Source organism: Vidua macroura, chromosome 4 (assembly GCF_024509145.1).
Source record: "Vidua macroura isolate BioBank_ID:100142 chromosome 4, ASM2450914v1, whole genome shotgun sequence".
Classification (NCBI taxonomy): domain Eukaryota; kingdom Metazoa; phylum Chordata; class Aves; order Passeriformes; family Viduidae; genus Vidua; species Vidua macroura.
The window spans coordinates 8,631,086-8,652,720 of NC_071574.1; the positions used below are offsets into that span (position 1 = coordinate 8,631,086).

At 41.3% G+C, this 21,635-nt stretch overlaps 1 protein-coding gene across 5 annotated transcripts in view; it reads left to right on the forward strand.

Annotated features, from left to right (window-relative positions):
* Positions 1-751: 751 nt before the first annotated feature.
* DCLK2 (doublecortin like kinase 2) overlaps positions 752-21,635 on the forward strand; it is an 80,971-nt gene continuing 60,087 nt past the window's right edge. For all 5 annotated transcript variants that reach the window (XR_008436643.1, XR_008436644.1, XM_053974938.1 and 2 more), the window contains exons 1-2: positions 752-1,689; positions 13,923-14,257. Coding sequence is in view for 3 of the 5 variants with exons in the window: in XM_053974938.1 (XP_053830913.1) it covers positions 1,275-1,689; positions 13,923-14,257 (750 nt within the window). In the remaining 2 variants the exon portion in view is untranslated. The remainder of the gene's footprint in view (positions 1,690-13,922; positions 14,258-21,635) is intronic.

Genomic DNA, 21,635 nt, shown 5'->3' on the forward strand with positions numbered 1-21,635 from the left:
GGAGGTCTAGGCTGATTGAATGGGTTTATTTGAGTCCTCAGGGAGAGGTGGTGGCAAATGCAAAAGGAAAATCATAGAATCACAGAATGGTTTGGGTTGGAAGGGACCTCAAAGATAATCTAGTTCTAACCCATCTGCCATGGGAAAGGATGTCTTTCACTACACCAGCTTGCTTAAAACCCCGTTCCACCAGGCCTGGAACACTTCCAAGGATGGGGCAGCCACAGCTTCTCTGGGCAACCCGTGCCCGTGCTTCACCATCCTCACAGGGAAGAATTTCGTCCCAATATCCAATCTACACCTACTCTCACTTTGAATCCATTACCCCATGTCCTATCGCTACACGCCCTTTAAAGCAGTTCCTCCAGCAAATGACAGGGATGCGTAGTTTTCTGTCCCGCGGGATGTATTAGGCTGAGGGCCGTACAGAAGGAGCATTTTTAGCGTTTTAACGCAGTGACTGAGCCACGCAAAGCCGGGAGAGAGCTGGCAGGCAGCTCGGCGGGTGCGCCTGAGGGGCGTGTGGCACTTGGACGACCACCAAAAGGTCAGCACTACCCTATGGGAAAACTGCGCCTCCAAATTCTCCTTTCCTAGAAGAATCCCTTTCCCTCCCCGCGAGCCGCCGCTCCCACCCTTCCCACGGCCGCTCCCGCCCCGCGCCGGACGCGATCCGAGCTGGCACCGCCCCCGCGCGGCGCGGCCCGCCCGGAGCCCCGCCCGCTCCCGCTCCGGCTCCGCTGCGCTCCACGGCCGGGCCGCCAGCGCCGCTCCCGCCGGATCCGCTGCGGCTCCTTCCCCCGCCGGGGAGCCGGGAGGCTGCTCCGCTCCCCGCGCCGAGTGGCGGTGCTGCTGCCCCCGCCGCGGGAGCAAATAGGCGCTCCGGCCCCGCCGCCGCTGCCCGGCAGAGCCAGCAGGGAAGGGGCTGAGCAGGGGACCCGCGCATTGTGCGAGCCCGCATGGGCACGGCACGGGGGCGCGGCCGCGGGGCTCCTGCGAGCCTCTCGCTCAGCCCCCGGCATCGCCCGTAGCCGGGAGGCGCCGCGCTCGGGCGTGAGGGATGCTTTTGTGCGCGGGCGCAGCAGCGGGCAGCGGCGGCTCCGGCGGGGCCGGGGCTGCGGTGGTGGGGCAGGTCGGGCGCCGCGCTCAGCCGCAGCCCTCCCGGCGAGAGCGGCCGGGCGCGATGCTCTATTAGGCGGCCCGAGCCCTTGCAAGCGCGGCGGGCAGGCGTAGCAGGCAGTAGCGGAGCTGGGAGGGCGGGCAGGCGGCTCTCCATGGCGAGCAGCCGGAGCATCGAGCTGGAGCACTTCGAGGAGCGGGACAAGCGGCAGCAGCGCTCCGGGCCGCGGCGCGGAGGCTCCGGGTCCGGCGGCGGCGCGGGGCCGCGGGGCAACGGGCTGGTGCCCAGCCCGGCGCACAGCGCGCACTGCAGCCTCTACCGCACCCGCACCCTGCAGGCGCTCAGCTCCGAGAAGAAGGCGCGCAAAGCCCGCTTCTACCGCAACGGGGACAGGTACTTCAAGGGCTTGGTGTACGCCATCTCCCCCGACCGCTTCCGCTCCTTCGACGCCCTCCTGGTGGAGCTCACTCGGTCCCTGTCGGACAACGTGAACCTGCCGCAAGGGGTCCGCACCATCTACACCATCGATGGCAGCAAGAAGCTCACCAGCCTGGACGAGCTGGTGGAAGGTGAGGAGGGTGTCAAAGTCCGGCTGGAGCTGGCCGTGGGACCTGGTGGTGGGTTGTGGGCACTCCTGGGGTGAGCTTCCCAGTCCCCACCCGGACCAAAGTGGAGAGGTCGCCTTGTGAGAACTGGCGACCTCAGAACCCGTGAGGGCAAGTAGCCGGCGTTGCCCGCTGTTGTGAGGCGCGGTAGGGCCTCGTTTTCCCCGTGTGGACCATCCACTTCTGCCATCACCTTGAGTGCTGCCATCTGCATGCGCTGGGCTTGACTCCAATGCTAGTTAAGCAGCAGGTGCTCTTTTCATCTGCAAGAACTGTAAAGTTCTTGGTTACCTTCCATTTGTAATAGAGGGAAATGCTGTAATTTGCTTCTCTAAGTGTCATTGTTGACTCACAGTGGCTTCAACCTTCAGAGAAGAAGCCCCAGTGCTGTGAATAAAGGGTATCTCTATCCTACCACTTATTAAAACTAACAGGTGTAACGCCCTAGTTTCAAATGTGATCAGAGTCCATATTAACAGAGGGAATTATCTACCTTGCCTGACTTTCAAAAGCATGTTATGGAATCAGATGTATTTCAGAGTTGTTCCTAAGTAGCTTTTCATAACGGGATTTAGCTGCTGAAGTTATGTACATCTTGCAAATCTGAACAGAACAGCGCTTGCCTGTCTCAAAATGGGACCAGAAATATTGTTTTGTGAATGACACATATGCCCCTTGTTTGTGGGGAGTAATAACTATCAGAATGAGGAGCAGAATTCCCCAGTCTTTTCACGTGATGTCTTAAAATACAGTTTGAGCTCAGCATTGCCTGCTTCCCAAATGCACAGGTTATGTTGTGCATGCTGAGAGGTTCACAATGAATTTGCACTCGATGGTTGTTCTCAGGTATTTAATAGATCAGCTACCACCAGAGTCTTCCACCCTGTGACTCTGTGTGCCAAGTGTAGCTGGTTTGCATTAATGAAGAACTGGGATTTTTTTGTAGGCTTTCCAATGCCTCCTGCTTCTCAGGCTTTCAGCTGCCTATCCTTTGAGCTTTGGTCTGGAAGCTTTCCTTTTCAAAGCAGTGCTGAATCACACCTGGAGAATTGGATGAGAAAGGGAACCTGAAGACCTTTATGTAATCCACCAGGAAGGACATTGGGAGTTAGGGACTAGCTGCTTCACCACAACGTGGAAGAGAAAGGGGAGGGGCTGCAGAATTTGCTGTGCCAAAGGGGGTCTCCCTCAAAAAAGATGTGCATGGAAGGGCACTTCCATTACTTTTGAAATGTTGCAGCAGGAATGATACTAGGCTTTTATGACTTAAAACGAAAGCAGAATTACTTGCTGGACAGCCATGTATACTCTTACAATTATAAATTAATAATTGAAAGCAAAACTTACTCTTTGTCTCTTCAAATACGCATTGAAACTGTAACCTTTGTTGTGGCTCTTCACTGGAAGAATAAAGCAAAATAAATGTCACAGTCAAAATGCCACTTCCATGCTTTCTCAATGAAATAAAAAGGGGGAAAAAGAATCCCAAGTACTTAGTCATCTATCCAATACAACTCTCAGGAATATTAAGAAAATCCTATAGCATCATAATTGGATTAGTATGTTCTCCAGTTAGCGTGCTAAAAACTTTACCAGTGCAAGACTAATCACACAGAGAAAGAAAAGTGTATAGAGGAAGGAAAGGACAGTAAACAAGTAGTGAATCTATCATTCCTTGAAATTATTTGAGGTTTTTGCTAGCTGTTTTGTTCTTGAGGTGCTGGAACAGATTTAATTTGGGTTCATTTTCTTTATTTCTTGTGGTTACAGCACAGCAAGCTTAAATTTCTGCTCTCGAGTAAATGCTCCAACATTGGTGTTAACCTAAAGCTTGAACTGCAGAAGCACCAGAAGTAGTTTTGAATGGTATTTTGCCATATTTCTTTTTAATATTTTCAGAAAGGAAAATAAAACTATAGTGCTGGAGTGTGTGCCAGCCACAGGCTGAGCACCAGACGGGCCATGGCTGCGTGATGCAATACCAAGCTCGCTGGTCTCTTGGCACCTTCCCAGTGCTCCTGAACTGGGACATGGAGTCACAGCAGTTCAGGTTCAGTAGTGGCAGATCTCTGCAGTGAGCAGAAGGTGAGTGCTCAGCAAACCTTGCCAAGCCAGCAAGGTCTGCATTAAACCTCCCTCAGCTCTAGCCTGTGTGTGTGGAGCTCTTGGACAGTGATGTGTCCCAGTACAGGGCAGGCTCGTTAAGGCTTATTTGCTATTTATCTATCTGGGATATAAAAGCTGGCAACATCAAATTGTGTATCATAACGAGCTGAGTTGAGTCACTGATAAATGTTTTTTTTTTGAGTTTGGCTGTATTTGGCAATCTCTTTTACTGCTTGTCATTTTAAGAGAAAAAGAGCTAGTGCATGGACATACTGAGGATATGAAATATTGCTGTTATGGGTTGAGCCAGTTAAAAATTGCACCAGATCATGTTTATTAGTCAAAAATAGAAGCTCCAGTTTATGAAGCATATTGCTTTTCTTAACTGGATATGACAATCAAAAAAGCATGCTCTGCTGGACCAGCCTAAGGCAAATATAATTTATATTCTCAGCCCCTGTAGATAGGAAACATTATGAGTATGACAGTTTTCACTGTTTTCTTAGAATGGGAGGAATTTCATTGTCTGCTCCTGATCTGTTTGAGCAGGCAGATCCAGAGAGGAGGAGGGGGCTGGGACTATTATGGCTCTCTTATACTTTTCTTTCTTCCAGCTTTACTCTGCTGGAACACTGCTTTTTACTTTAGAATACAATATTCCATGAGTAATTTTATACTTGCCCTTCAATATCAAATATTTAAAGTAGATTAATTTTTATTTTCTACCAGAGTTAGCTATTTAAGTGTTTGTCTATTTCCTTCAGTTTCCCTTGAAAAAATAGGCTTCCTAAAGCATGATATACCATGGTAATAGAACTGTGCAGCTCTTTAGTCCTGAGCTATGTGTTTTATGTGGATGTTGGTCATGCTCTGTCTCTTTGTTTTCACTGCCTTGTTAATGAAGGATGCGGAGAATCCCGATTGTACAGGTCTGCTGCAAAGTTGGGAGTTGTTGTTGGATTTTGGGAGATGAAAGCAAGTGTAGACCTTATTCCTGGAAAGAGAAGTTCTGTTTGTTTTGCATCTAATGGGAATCCTTCTATTCCCTAGAAAAATGGCTGAGTGTCTTTGTTCGTTCAACAACAGTGCTTAATACAATCCTTTATAAAATGTCAGGAGTTTTGTCTGCATGATTATGCACACAATCAACAGGCATTTGTAGGGAAGTCTTTGGGCAGGAGGTGGGAAGGTTTGGGGTGGGGCAGTCCTTATGTATGGCCAGTACACATAGCACAGGGCAATGTCTGATTTACAGAAATGAGCTCTGCCTCACTAACACAGACGAAGAGAATGTGTTTTGAAATGAGGTGTTGAACAATCCAAGTTTTTTTCTGCCTTAGACCATAGTTGTTACTGCATATTACATTTTAATCCTGCATAAACTACCTGTGACTTCGGTTGATGTGCACTGTTGCATTAGGTCAGGGCATTTGTAGTCTCTTGTCAGGGCAAGCAGATGGAAACACCAAGTAGGCAATTTGTATTTTTGCACATTCCAAAAGGCATGATTACCCTCCTGTGCTAGAGCCAGAAGCTGTAACGCTTTAATAAACAAGAGGCAAATGTAGTAAGTTGAACAAAGAAGGGTAAGTAAGGAGGATGAAAGAAGGATTAAAAACCACTGAAAGCATATTCTTCCAAATATGTGTTCAAATCACTGTAGTGACACAGTTCTGGAGCGTTGGGGTATGGGTGTGAAATGCAGAAGTAATTCTTAGTTAATGTCCCATCCAAGTAAAATAAAATAGTTCCATCATCATCCATCTCCTAGTTTCAGGGATGGGGAAATTCTAGTTTACCTGAAAAGGGTTATTTAGTTCCTGTGGAGAAGGCACATGGTGTCAGGTGTGTTTGATACCAGGTGGCATTGACTGTCTTATGAGAGCTTTTACCCTGCCTGAGCAGGGGGTTGAACTTGCAGAGGTCTCTTCCAATCTCAGCTGTTCTGTGATTCTGTGAAAGCCTGTAGGAAGCTGTAATCTGCACCTCTTAATGTCTAAATCAAATCAAAAGAGAACTAAAGAGATCATCAAAAGAGATCATCTGCTAAAATCCTGGTTGTCGTCCCAGATTTTAAAAAGTGCATGGGGAATTCTGAGTGCTGTAGATGAGAAAAGATCGTGACTTCTATAGGGTTATTAAAGACGATATGAAAGTGAATTGTAAGAAACTGATGAGGAGGGAAGTTGCTCAAAATAAGGAAGGAAAGGGAAACTGAAATAACCCAATCCTTCATAAAAGGGGTTATTTTATTTTTAGATCAGTCATATATGCTGTAAATACGCTGTTCCGGAAATCTGCTTGGCTTTGTGTTACAGAACACGGAAAGGTTACTCTGCTGTTTCCTCAAGTTAGAAAGAAGGTCAGTAGCCTTAAGAACTACCTTGCTGTACTAAATAAGCAGCTTTTGGTAGTTCTGAAGCTAGAGAGTTGCACCCAAAGAAGCTGAGGAACATAAGGTGAATAAATGACATCTGTGTAGATACCTGCCCTGTCCTATGGGATTCACAGGGGAACACATGCCTAAAAAATATGGAAATTGTTTTCCTTCCCTAGGGATGTTTTTGCCTGTCAGCTGTGTCATTCTCTGTTACACAGAGTGCCATTTAAAAAGTGATCATTTATGTGACTTTCAGGAGATAGTGCTTATTAACCTTGAAAAAAGCAAGACCGAAAACTTTATTCAGATACTTTTGTTTCAAATATCCCTACTGAGGATTTTTGAGTGTTGCACACTTAATTAATTCCTTTTGTTGCTCACAACATGTGACATATCCACAGCTGGCTTCTAACCTAATGCTAGGGAAAAGTAAATATTTGTAAGTATTTCTTTAGTAGTTTTTATTTTTTAAGGACAAAAAGTCTGAATATTTCTAGGCTATTTGTCAAATGCTTAGCAGTGAGGTTTGGCTCACAGAAGTTGTGCTGTGAAGAACCTCAAATGGTCAGGCAGCTGTGTTCCCTCAAAACTGCACTTGTGATGCAAAAAGGCAGGATGCATCCTACTTTTTTTAATAGTACCTAATATTGCATGGCTGAATTTAGAATAGTTCATATAAAGGTATAAAATAATCAGGGTTGAAAGAGACCTTTGAAATCATCCAGTCCATCCATCCACCCAGCGCTGCCAGTGTAACCCCTAAACCATTTCACCAGGTCCAAATGCCTCTTAAACACCTGCAGGATTGTGACTGCCCTACCTGCCTGAGGAACTTATTCCAGTGCCTGATCACCCTAACAGTGAAAAGATTTTTTTCTAATATCTCATCTGAATTTCCCCTGTCTCAGCTTAAGGCCATTTCCTCTATTCCTCTTATGGCAGGCATGGCAGAGGAGACTGACCCCACCTCCATCCAACCTTCTTTCAGGGATTGTAGACTGCCATGAGGTCCCCTCTGAGCCTACCCTTCTCCTGACTAAACAAGCCCAGCTCCCTCAGCCATTCCTCGTAAGACATGTTTTACAAACCCTTCATGAGCCTGGTTTCCCTTCTCTGGACACACTGCAGCTCCTCAATGTCCTTTTTAAAGTGAGGGGCCCAGAACTGGACACAGCACTTGAGCTGTGCCCTCACCAGTGCCCAGTACAGGAGAACAACCACTTCTCTGTCCTGCTGGCTGATCCAGGCCAGGGTGCCATCAGACCTCTTGGCCACATAGGCACACTGGCTCAGGTTCAGCTGCTGTCAACCAGCACTCAGGTGTCCCTTTCTGTCCTAAGCCACTCCTCACCCAGCCTGTATCGTTGTATAGCTCAGGTGCAGAACCTGACACTTCACCACCTTGAGCCTCCTGCAGCTGTGTCCTCAGCCCACTGATGGAGTCTGTCCAGGTGTCCAGCAGAGCCTTCCATCCCTTGAGCACATCAATTCAGTGTCTTCTGCACAAGTACTGAGGGTGCCCTTGATCCCCATGTCCAGATCATCCATAAAGACATTAAACAGGACCAACCCAAGGTGGAGCCCTGGGGAACACCACTAGTGACCAGCTGCCAAATGGATTTATCTCCATTCACCACAGCACTCTGGGCCCAGCCATCCAGCCAGATTTTTACCCATTGAAGAGTCCACCCAACCCAAGCTGCAAGCAGTCATTTTTTCTAGGAGGATGCTGTGGCAGATGGTGTCAAACACTTTACTGAAGTCTAGATAGACCCTAGATAGGCACATCCACAGCCTTCCCCTCATCTACTAAGTGTACACGCTATTCTCCTTAATCCATGCATTTTTATCTTGGGGATTGGTGTTGAAGAAATAGATTGCAAATAAAAAAACTTTGTGGATGAGTTTCTAAGAAAGCAAACCAGTATTTAGGCAGCTGGTGATCTATGGCTGTTTGTCAGTCAGATTGACCAATGTAGTCTTGTTTTCTCTTTTTCCATTTTCTCTGTTTATCATCTGTATTTTCCTCTTCTGAGGGGATGGCAGGTGTTGTGTTTAGACTGTTGGCTGTCTGAAGCTGGAATCCTTTTACATTGTTCTTAAACCACTTACACAGCAGCTTGTTTCATGGTTAGTGCATCCAGTTATTAATTCAGTGCAGCTGAATTATTGAGAGGCACGTCATATTTCCTTGTGAAAAGCCAATGTTCCATGTCTTCTAGCTGATTTTCTACTGTTAATAAGACTTGGAAAATCAGAAGTAGACTTATGCCATTTGCTGATTATATTGTGGCCCAAAATATCAGCAGATGTTTCTCTTTTTAAGCAAGCATATGCCAAATTTGAGGAGTTTTTGCTGGTAGCAGGATTTCTTCATGGAAGAGCTGGCACTTTTAGCTTGCTCTGGGTACTGTCATGAATCGTGAGATAGATTGTACATACACTCTGTTAAAATTATGCTGTGAACTTATAAGGAGGTTTCAGACTTCTGCCAAAACTACTCTGCAGCCTGGTTGAGCTTTCTGCTGTGGAATAGTTTGGCTGGGCTCAAGAGTCCCAGATGTCACCGACGTCTGGAAGTGTTGCATTTTTTTCTGCCTCTAAATGAAAAAAAAGAAAGCATTGCTAAATAGATAATCCTGCTTCATTACTCTATATTGTGCTTCTTTACCTGCACATCTCAGTGTAATATTAGAGACTAAACTCATGCTCTGGTCTGAAACTTGGGGAGCTGATTCATGTTAATGCCAATGTTGTGAGCTGGAGACATGGTATTTACTTTCCATAATATAATTGCTATGACTCTGTGCTGGTTGAAGCTACTATGCATTAGCTTTAACGTCTTTCAAGAATATAAATGGAAAGTGGGCCTTCAAACCATAAAATTGACCAGCTTGAAGTCAGCAGTGTAAATATCTGAATTACTGTTTATGCCTGTTTTTGGAGATTTATCAACTTTCTTGGGCTGGTAGATGTAAAAATGCAAAAAGAAAAAAGCTACAGCCTGATCAAAATGCTGCTAAAGTCTCATAAATTATTTCCTTTTTATTTGGGATGGTATGCATTTAGGTTATTCACATGGATAATCTCATTCAAGTCAGTCAGTGAAACAGTCAAATATATTTATGGTTGTGATTTTTAACTATAAAGGTATCTGTTAGTTTCAATGACATTTGAAAACAATTTCATTGGTTCAACCCTTCTAGACTCCCTCAAAAATCAAGTATTGTGTGTTGTATTTTACATATATTAGTTTTCTGAAAGATTGTGGAGATTATCAGAAGTCTGTACTTATACATGAATTAATCCCAAAAAGATATAAAATCAGGTCATACATGAAAGCTGTGAGCAAATATGGTGTATATATATAGTATATATATTTTCAGGTTCTTACCTACAAAAAATTAATGTAAAAAAGAGATAATACTTATACAAATGACATGATATTTCTTCCAAACTGACATACATAAGGGCATTTTCTACTTTGGAGGATGGCTACAATAATTTAAACAATAGCACACTTTTATTAATGCTTGCTTATCCAGGGATGGTGTTTCCTCAGGCATGATTTTTAAATGCACCATTCTGTCAGAAAGTTTCCTAGAGTTAACTTTATAGATGTGATTTAAGTTACCCCTGCCATTTTTTTTCCTTATATATTTTCATCACAATAGTCAATTGTATACCCCTGTCAAATAAATGTTTAACTTGTTCCTAGAAAACCATTCTTTATCCAGAGAGAAGCAATTGTCTTCCTAATGATACTGTTTCTTGGGTTTTTTTGTATCTTGCAAGTTTTTAAATAGAACTTAGAAACTGTGGGTGAAGTCCTGGCTGTAGTAAAATAATTAGAGATTTAAGTAATAATTTCAAAACTTTATCCTTTAAGTCATGAAACAAGAAAATCACTCCGTAAATGTGTTTTCTCACTTACAGCCCTTACTCTAGTTTTGCCATATGTGCCTGCCTTGCAGGTGTAGTAGTAAAATCTGTTTTCCATGCAAAACTTGTGTTACTTAACTTTATTTATATGTCTGGTATATGAAAGCAGGCACGGACTTTAAAGCACTTACGAAACAATTTGTAATATACCATATTCTCAAGCAATTAGACTTTATTGTATCTACCAACTATAGGAAATTTTCTATTAATTTTGGCAGATTTTATCTTTTTTTTTTTAAGGTAAAATAGTTTGTGCTTCAGCTTCAGGCTTGATTAAATGCAGCTGAAACAAATAATAAACAAATAATTTGAAATTCTTTCTTTTAAGTTATTACATTGTTTTAACTTGAAAGCAGTTCCTGACTTTCATTACTGTGGCCTCTGCTTAAAGGAAAAAAAGTAACAAGAAGAAATCTGTATCACAACACTCTGAGATAATCAAGCAATTGTTTTATTCATGCATTAAGCAAGGGAAGCAGTAGGAGACAAAGTTTTATACTGCTATTTAAAAAAAATGTAGATCCTTTTGGATTAATATTGACTGAAAATTTTATAGAAGTACAATTTCTGCTTTCCTATAGAGTGCTGTAGGACAGCTGTGACAGATAATAGATCACATTCCATGATAGTACAAAGAAGATGCTCTATTTATGATTATGAGTCTGTAAAAAATAAAGAATGCCTGTTGAAATTTTGCAATTATAAATCCTTGAGCAAAGGGACCTTTTGTCCTCTACCTTTATGCAAAGCAATGAATTCACTTCAAGTTTTAGACTGTTTCTGAGTAGCTTTAATATTTTTTTTTAACTTTATTAATTTAAATTTCAGCCCTGAGATTTAACTTTAAATTACCTTGTGTGCATTTGTTGTTTTTTTTTTCTTTTTTTAATGGTCTAGGAAATACATTGGTTTTCAGTCAGAAAGGATAATTCTGAACATTCTCAATTATGGTGAATTTTGAGGTACTTTGTAGAACTTATTTAAAGCTCTTTTGCACACAGGTGGACAGACTGTCCCAAGAGTTTGTGCTGAGTTTGGCTGGGATAGAGTTAATTTTCTTCATGGTAGCTAGTATGGGCTATGTTTTGTTTTTGTTTTTGAAACAGTGTTGATAACAGGGGGATGTTTTTGTTCCTGCTGAGCAGGGCTCACACAGAGCCAAGGCCTTTTTGGCTTCTCACATCATCCCACCAGTGAGTGGGCTGGGGGAAAATGAAACTGGGAGGTGACACAGCTGGGACAATTGACCCCATCAGGCCCAAGTGATATTCCAGACCATATGACATCATCCTCAGTTTATAAATCTGGGGGAAGAAGGAGGAAAAGGAGGAAAGTTCAGAGTTAAAACATGTGTCTTCCCAAGTCACCATTACCATGATGGAGCCTGGCTTTCCTGGAGGAGGCTGAACACCTGCCTGTTCTTGAGAAGTGGTGAATGAATTCCTTGTTTATCTTTGCTTGCCCCTGTGGCTTTTGCTTTCCCTATTAAACTGTCTCTATCTCAGTCCATGAGTTTTATTTTACCCTTCTGATTTTGCCTCTTCTGTCCCACTCAGTGGGACTACTACCAGCTTCTTGAAGTGCCTCTCATTTGGCAGCACTGAGTTTGGAGACAGACTTACTGGCAATTGTTCAGGCAACAAGCACAGTGCTCTGAATCTAGTGATAGAGGATGTACAGGGGGAAACCTTTGCTTTCTATTGTAGCTGAGCTGCTGCCACAAAACTCAAATTTCTCACACTGTTTTGCGATAACAGGATAGATGATGAAAACAGCCATTGGAAGAGAACTGTGCACATCTTTAAAATCATGGGACCTCTTAGTTTGAAAGGGACTTTCTGAAGTCACCTCATCCAGATTGCTTGGAGATTTCTTACAATTTAGCAGGTAGTTCTGGGGCAGCATAAGCTTCTAGACACCACGGCCCTTACTAAGCTGTGTGGAGTTTGGGGTTCTTTTTCTCCTACCTGTAAGTTGGTGCTAGTGTGCAGCATGCAGCTGTTTGTCAAGGAGTTTGTGTACTGAAAACACCTTCTTTCTCTTAGCTATTTTTTTGGGAGAAAGATGAAGAGTCTAGTCTTGTCTGCATCGGTTTGTTTTTCGCACCACTTGATCTAGGAATATGAGGAGGAATGATGGGGATGAGTGAAGAGGAAGAGTACAGACAAGGCAGTGGCATCCACAGAACTTCACCCCAGTTTCCTAGTACCTGAGTGGAGTACAGTCCTGGTGATGTTTGTGGAGGCAGAATTTTGGCTGCTAGTATTTCCAAAGAAAATCAGTGTTGACTTGGCTTAATTATAATCTGTGTTCTTTCAAATACAGCAAGTAGACTTTCAAGAAGGTCTAAATACAAGATAGATTACAAAGCAGTGTAATTGGTATTGGAAAAGAAACAAGAAAGTCTTTCAGCTTACAGTAATTCTTCAGGGCTTTGAAAGTAGTTTAGTATCTTGCTTTTAGAATAAGCTCTGCAACTTCTAAGATAAATCAGCTCTCCAAACTAGAGTTCAGAAAGTAAAAGTGTTGTTTAAAAGTTTGCTAGTATGCATCTAAATGTAGGCATACATTTTGTAACCCTTACAATTCTGTCCCCTAGATGTATCTTTACTCTTTACTCATCTTGCTGTGCATGTTAGAAGTGAGTTTGGTTTCTTCCACCAGTGACTTTGACTGTGTAGCTTTAATTTTAGAACAGGTTAAGCTTTTTAAGATATAGGTAGCTCTTCTGTCTGGAGCAATGTTGTATTCTGTCAGTTTTGAATGCTTTAGCATTCATCCTTCTGGCAATACTCTGCCCTTTCAAGAATGTCTTGGGATGTCATTTTGTGACACCCCAAGGATATGGGTTACACAGAGTTAAGGATGTCCTTGTCATGGTTTACACCTTGCATATTGCTGTCAGGTGTCAAAACTGTTGTCATAAGCTGCAAGTAGTCCTCCTCTTTTTTTTCCCTCTAAAAGCAAAACAAAAAAAAAAGAACAAAAAAACCCTAAACCAAAACAAACAAACCAACAAAAACAATAAAACAAAAACCCAAACAAACAAACAAAAAACCCACAAACAAACCCCCACAAAACAAAAAAAGAAAAAAACAAGAGCCAAACCAAAAATACCCTGCAAACCAGCTTTGAGTTAGGAAAGAAATTAAAAATGGGGAAGTGTAGATGTATTATTATCCTCCCATACTCTCAAAGACTTGCTTGTGGCCTCAGCAGGTGTTCATTGGTCTAAAAAATACCTAAATGGATGTGTTTCAAATATGTGTCTTTGGTAGAAAGGCAGTAACTCCTGGTAGGTTAACGTGCCTTTTAGGGTAAGGGCCTTCAGGTGCTTAAATTTATTCTGTTAAAACTTGCTGTTGTAAAATAGACACAGGCATGGGTGTACATATCTTGAAGTACATGGTTGAGGGATAGATACATAGGGGAGGACCTGGATATTTGTTGTAGGAGAATGCTCTTAGTGTCATGTGTTGAGCTCAAGTAATTTAAGCACTTGCAAGATGACTCAAGCCAAAAGATGTGAAATATCTTGAACCTCCTCGTTACCCCCTACTGTTTATTATACCAGAGGTCTTTTGAAACCTGTTGAAAGCACTGTATGAGAGTGTTCTTTGGGTGGAAAGCCCTGATAATTTATGGTCCTCCTTGTGAAAATACAGGAAAATCATTCCCAAAATATGTCTTTTTTTGGTTTTTCTGGTTTTTAAGTTGGCAAAGTAGCTGCAAACCCCCTTGAACTGTGAACATGTCCTCTTCTTTTCAGGTGAGAGCTATGTGTGTGCATCCAATGAACCGTATCGCAAAGTTGATTACACCAAGAATGTCAACCCGAACTGGTGTGTGAACATAAGGACTGGGTCCAGTCGGTCCTTGACGTCCTTGACATCCACAAGGAGCGAAGTGAAGGAGAGTAAAGATTTCATTAAACCCAAATTGGTGACTGTTATTAGGAGTGGGGTAAAGCCACGGAAAGCTGTGAGAATTCTGCTGAACAAGAAGACTGCTCACTCCTTTGAACAGGTCTTGAATGACATCACCGAAGCCATTAAGTTAGACTCGGGTGTAGTCAAGAGACTTTGTACACTGGATGGGAAGCAGGTAGGAGAATAAACTGCTGTGGCCATCTAATAATCTGAGATGCTCAGTTTTCATAAATTCAATTCTTATTACTGTGTATGCTTTAACCTGTTTCTGAATGACAGTTAAAATCAACTTTTAAAAGATTTATTAAAATATTAATACAGCCAACAAAATTAGAATTGTATATAGTGTAAAATAAGTGGATTTTTACATTCAAGTAAAGCAAATTATTTTTTATTATAGCCGTTTTGCATTGCTCAAAAAAGTGACTGTTGATTGAGTAATACAGTTTATTTGAAACATTTGAACTTGTTAAGATATCTGTGTGTTTTCAGACTACCATACAGTGGCTGAATGGTATAAGAAAAATATTGATGTCTCCTTCCATTGCACTTCCATAGATTGCTGTTTCCAGAGGTAGTAACTGACATGAGCTGAGGTCAAGAATTGTATCTGAAATTAATAATTCTGGGAGGGTGTTCACATCTTTGCAACTTGTTTTTTTTTTTTTGCTTTTAGTTTTATCTCTGTGAAAACAAAGCTAGGGTTAATGATGTGGTGTGTGTTCTTGCACAGAAATACAAAGGAGCAGCCCACAGGATGTTCTGCTGCACCAATTTAAAGTGTCAGGAACACACTTGGTGTTGATCAGTCACATTAATGACTCAGCCCTTCATAGAACAGGACTTTGATACCTGATAATTTTATTTGACACTGCTGTGGAGCTCTGACAGAATTGTGACTGTAGTAATGGAGCAACAGAGGCGCAGAGTAGATCACGTTGGTATCAGGTACCTGGACTCTTGTACTGTTGACTAAACATGGATATCCTTGCTCACTCAACAGGTATTATATACACCTGTATACCTATACATCTGCATGAGGTAATTGTAAAAGTTTCAGTTGTGTTCAGAGATGTGGGCATTTTTATTTTCAATATCTTTATAATGTTTAATGCAAAAAACCCACTTTTTTTGTGGTGCAAGCTTCTAACAAATGTATCACAGAACAAGTGTACTTTTAGATTGCCTCAGTATGAACTCTGTCTCTAGTTATGTTCTATGTGCCTGGATGTTCTGTGTCCCTACACTTCTTGTAGGGAAATATGTGAAAAGAGCAACTTCTGTGTTTTGAAGAAAATGTAGCAAGGCAAAGGCATCACTGAAACTCTTGATTTTCAGTGTTTGGTGGCACAATGACATGCTCTTTAGTTCTTCTAATAGGTTTGATTTTAAATGAGATTTGTTAATGATACTTCTTAACAGAGAATCCTTCCTAGGAACATCCAAACAGTGTTTGTCATGTTTAATTTAATTAACAATAAAATAGCTTTGAGGGTATTTATTATGCAGTAATGAGTCTCTTCTGCCCATGAAGTGTTCTGACACTGTCTCAGGATTTTTGTCTTCTCAAGCAAGTAGGGAGTCAGTAAGGGAAACTGCAAAAGCTAGGATTGTCAGTTCACATTGATCTCTTCTTGCATTGTTAAAGCAGCAGAAACCCACTGATCTGCACTGATATGGAAGATGCAGTAGTGCATCAGGGATCAATAAAAGTAGTTAACATTAAATATCACATTCATTGCTTGTATGTTGCCGTCACCCATGGTGGATGATGACTTTCTTCAGTCCATGGTGAGGATGACCAAGCACTGGTAATGCTCCAAAATAGGATTTTTATTTGCTGTAGTACCTCCTCCTCCCCTTCTGTGGTAAAGGCAGTGAGCGAACTTGGACTGCAGCTGTAGGAGTGTTCTCAAGCAGGATTGAGAAATCCCTAATTCTGACTGTGAGCAGTCTGCGGAGAGCTGCTGCATGCAGCTGCCTCTCTGTGTAAAGTGTCCCAGCAGGAGCAGTGCATAAATGTGCACTTCCACTGGGAAGACAGGCCTTGTGCTTTTCCACAGACTTTGGGCAGGAGCCTTTGTGGCACAACCACAGCGTAACTGTGTTTTAGGAGCTTGTGAGATGGAGTGCCCCAAAGAGAAGACCTATCACTTCAAACCCCTGACAAAAATAAAAGCCTTCTGTTACTTACCTAGGAGAATTGAGAGCTCTTGTTTTGTTTTATTTTTTTTCTTTATTTCTCTTTCCCCAAAGTGAAGGGCTGACCCAAGTTTGAGGCAGTAGGGTTTTTTTTTAATTTGTTTGTTCACTGCCAGTATATGTAGAGGTTGGTGCCGAAGGGCTTTTTGGGGTTTGGCATATAAAGAGTTGCTTTCCTGCCAACTACCAATTGGTGGAAATTTCTCAGCCTATTTTCTCTAATGTAGTAATTGCTTATTCTTCTAAATCTGCTAGGGAGGCAGATCTTTTATGTTTGTTGTGGTGTTGGCACAGCTTGAAAGGCAACCATTAAAAAAAAGGCATTTTGTAAATGGCTGTGTTCCTATAAATGTAGCTCTTGTGTTTCTTATGGTTCTAATTTTTTTTCCTTGCTCCTTCATATTTTTATCTCTGTGGAAATACTTTTTTTTTTCTGAGTGAATAGGCTTAGGTTTTATTTTCTGTTTAATATGAAAATGGGACTGAAATTCAGATGATTAAAACATGCATGTATAAAATTTGTATTCTTTGATTAGGGAATGCATTGTTCTGTTAACTTGTGGTGTGATTTTTTTATTCCAGTAGAACAATTTAATGTGTAGGGAGAAATGGTGATAAAACCAGTGATCTTTCTGACCAGTAGAAGAGAAAGGATGTTTTCAAAAGGGTTTTTATTTGCTCTCCTGACTTCAATAATCTTGACTGTTGCAAAATAGAATAACAGAGAATAACACCTGAGCTGGATATTTTCCTTGATTATTCTGTGTGAAAACCAACAAGTATCTGGTTTTTAATTGTAAGCTTTTATAATGTTTGCAAGGTTTTCTTTTATCTTCAGTTTCAAAATGAATGCTGTAACTTAACGTATTAGTGCTTTGTAGCCTGAAGTGCAGATTTATTGTTGAACTATTTTGATGCTGGGCTTAATTCTAACTTTTAAGTTATTGAGCAACCAACATTTTTTTACCTCCCAAGATTGTTGAGATGATTTTTAAATGAGAAAAATATTTCAGTAAAAGTAACTAGGCTTTAACTTTGCTGTGCAGGCTTCTGCTGTTCCAGTCTTTGTGCTTCTGACATTGAGGTTTGCCTAATATATTTGCTTGACCAAAGTGTTTTCCTTACTTGGCTGCATTTTCCTGGAATCTGTCACTATCCTACTGTGAGGCAAGGACAGTCAGACTGAAACTTCTCCAGTTGGGAAGTTAACCCTTTGTTATCTCTGAAGAGAATGGAGGGTTTCTTTCTTGCTAAACGAGCCTCAAGCTTCAGTCATTGCGACTGGTAAGCTGGGGGGAGGGAGTCCCTGTGAAAAGCTCACAAAAAGCCATACACAACTCTGAAGCTTGTGTTATTTGACACACAAAAGAAAACTAAATCTTCACACTTTTTAAACCTGCAGTGTGTTGCAGTTTCATGGATTAATGTCCATAACACGATTGAAAAGGTGGATGAGACACCTTTTCTATATTCTGTTGTCACACAGTGAGAATGCATCAAAAATTAGCCTTATTTTGAAGGTCTTTTTTGATAGGCCACAGGTATATTGGGGGCTGTCTCTGGAACCAAAAGTTCTCCAATTTTCTGTTAAATGAAGTTTTTTTATAAAGTGCTCATCAAAACTAAATTGGTAACTGAAGAAAACAGTTACTACATGTGGATGTATTTATCACTAATTGTGTTCTCCTCTCAGTGATTTTTTTATTCTCTAGTGACAGATATGAAAACTCTTAGTAGAGAAGATAGCTTTTGAAAACTGAATTTTGTATTTGCTTTGCTGTTAACATACCCATCACAGAGGGCAGAAAACAAAATAAGGGATGAGCAGGAGAGGTTTTGTTTATTCATGTGACAGATTTTCCCAATATTCTTGGTAGGCTTTTGTCATTCAGATCTCAAAAATTTCCATTAATTTTTGCTACAATCTTAATCTCAGTAGAGATCTTACTGTTTAGTACTGAGAGAAGTTTTAGAACATATGAATTTCATTTTTCTTAGTTTTTCCATTTTGTTGGCAAAGTCCTACTTCTATGAGATGATTTTTAAAAAAAATAATTTTATTGCAGTTAAGTACTTTTTGGAAAATATTTCCCTTTAGTTCAATTCTCTCTTACTAAAGGAGGATGTTCCTCAAGCAACCAGGCTCTAGATGTGTACTTTTTGTGTGTGTGTGTCATTTAATTGTGCTGTTACATCACTGATTGAAGACTAAGAAACAACTGTAATAGAAACTTGCTTCAGTGTTAACAGGCATGATTTCTAGTTGAAAGCTACCAAAGTAAATCAAACTTTTATCTTGCATCTCAGACTCTAACCTAATACAGGCACTGTACAAATGCATTGGAAATGGCGCAGGTTTGAATTTTTGCTACGAGCAATTCTGCAAGAAAATAAATCTCCAGCTTTTTTTTTTTTAATTTTTTTTTCTAGTTCTGCTGAAATTTAAAATACCATTTTTAAGCTGAAATGTTGCATTAATCTGCAGGTATGAGGGGAAGAAATCCTTAAGCCTTCACATAGCTCACAACTCTTCAAAAGGCTTATATATTGTTACTGTGGAATGTCAGTGGCAGCTGCAGAGAGTGATTCTCTGCATTGCAGATCCCATAGAAGGAATTTGTGGGCAAGGAGTCTTTCCTCAGCTAACTTCAAGATTTTGAATAGTAGTGATAGTCCCTGAATTCATCCTAAGGGCTGCGGGCCACAAGTGGTGGAGTCAACTTATAGAAAGGGATTTACAATTTGCCAAGCTGCAGCAGAGTGATTGGGGATTTGACACTGTGGATATGATTGCCAATAGAAGTATGGAAAGAGTAGATATGTTGGATAGAAAGGCTTTTCAGAATTCATGGTTCATATCTACATGAAAAAGCATATGAATCTGCCTATTTTGTGGGAAATTGCACAAGTGGTAGTTACATATACTGTGGGACATAGGGGGACACACAGTTTTTACATTATGCAAGTTCAGTAGGGTGTGTGCAAAACATATGAGAGAATGGGAACGGGACCTCTTGATGCAGGAGTGGGATAGCACTGTGATATAGAAGTGAAGTATCAGCTGGAAAGAGGCATTTAAATTGCTGTTTTGGAGTTTGTTTGTTTGGAGTTTTTGTAGCTGACATGAGTCCACAAATTATTAATGTGTGAGAAATAGTAAAATGTTTTGTGGAGATGAACCCAGAAAGTCTTTAAAGAAAAAGAATGGAACTTCTAAAAGAGAGATCTTCCAAGAGACTAGGAACTAAGTGACCTGCGAAGTTAAATCAGAAAATACACAGTATAGAGGAGGAAAACTCATACTAGATGTCAAGAGTCATTCTTCTCATTCACTGGATCAACTTGAGACAAAACCAACATAGAAGAGCCAAAGATTACTTTCCAGGGCATAGGGAAACCCTTAAAAGCAGTGTAGAGGAGTGCTGCATGAGTCTAATGATCTTAGCACTGATATTTATTAGATGAGATGCTGGTCACTGAGGTTGAGCTAAATAAACTTAACTCTCAGGACAAAAAAATGATGGACCAGTACTATGAATCACTTTTTCGTGGTTAGCTCGATTATTTCCCTTTCTCTGAGTAAATATGTAGCAGTGGAATACCTGTAATACCTGGAAGTTGAAAAATTGTAGTTCGGTAAAAAGTCACGTTTGGTACAGTCACTTTGATGTGTGTTACAGAGCAGAAGGGCACTGAGACAGCACCTGTCTATTCAGGGAGCCTGCCAGTTTCAGTTGAGCTCTGAACACAGGATGCTTCAATTGAGAGGTGGGATTTTGGGAAGGTTTGAGGGCTTTTTTTGTTGGTTGTTGGGGTTTTTTTGATAATACATATTTATGAATCAATGACTTGACTGGGGAGAGGGACAAGGGGAAGAAAACAATAGTGGCTACTTCTTTGTATCTGAAATATGGGTTTTTTTCATGCTGTCTTTTCTCATCAATCAGCTAGGGAAGCATGGTCCAGAAAAAATGCAATGCTTACCAAATACACAGTTGGAATATACCTGTTCCGAGTGGTTATTGATGACTCACTGCCAAACTGGAATTTCATATTGAGTAGGGGTCAGTGAATGTGTGTTTGTACGAGTCTCTGGAAATGACCTGGGAGATGGAATGGAGGCTATGCTTAATAAATACAGATAAGCTACAGGAAACCTGGACACACATGATTAGAATCTTGGCAAACTGCAGAAAGAGCTTAGGATGAAGCAGGTTGAGTAATCTTACACTCACTGGTTATTAACAATGCAGATAGGAAATTACAAGTGTTCTGGCTGAAGTGGCAGAGGATCACAGCTGAAGATGTGAAGATGAATTCATGGTGTCACTGGTTGTGGGAGGGGAATACCAACATCCATGTGGAAGTTACAGTCGATCATCTTGTTTCTGATGTATGTGTCAGGTGCCCACTTTGCTCTGTCCTATTCAATGCAATGATGCCAGCTAGAGACAGCTTTATTATGGAAATCCAGAAAGGAGTAAAAAGATGTAAGGAAACATGTTCTGTGAGGAAAGATTAAAGGAAATGGGATAGCTGAGATTATAGAAAGATAATCAACAAGTTTTTTTGGAGGATGAACAAAAAAAACCTAGCAGCAAAAGAAAATTACTTCTGTGTCTTCCCTATGTATAGAAAAAGAAATAATAGGCTTACAGTCAAGATCAGATCCTGTGGAACTCGATGGTAGATAGTCACTGTAAAAATAAGAATAATGAAGAGGTGTTTTTTTTTTATTACTATTTTCAGCAGATAACTGGAGTCCAGCAGTCTCTAAGGTTTCTGAAAACTGATTGGGTTTGAGTGTTTTCAGTAACTAAAGGTGATCTACCACATTGGAAGAGCTGTTAAGCTGGAGATGAAATAAAAATTAGAATGTCTGTTAATGTTAAAGTGTGCATGTGTACACACCTGCGACCCACAGAATTCAAACAGCAGGGGTTACAGCTACAGTAAGTTTTATCCTAATGCTAGCAAACCTCTTCTAATGTTTGATGTGAAATGTGATTTAAGGGAAGTTGGGTTTGTGCTGGAGGCTGGAATTGTTTCAGAGAGCATCTCTGGACAGATGCCTATGTCTAATCAGTGTGGGGTACAAACCTTGCAAGACTTACTGAAAACAAAAGAATTAAAGTGACTGTAATCTTCAGGAAGTCTGTTTGGCAGGAAATGAATTCATCCATGGACACTGCTACATGGTATTTTTGGTCAGACTTCCAATCGGTGTGCTCAGAGCTGGGAGCCAGGGTTATTTATTGCTAGAAGGAAGGAGGAAGTAGCATACTCGAGCAGAGGAGATCATTTTGGCCTCTGCTCATGGACATAGAAATATTCCTATCTCTAGTTATATG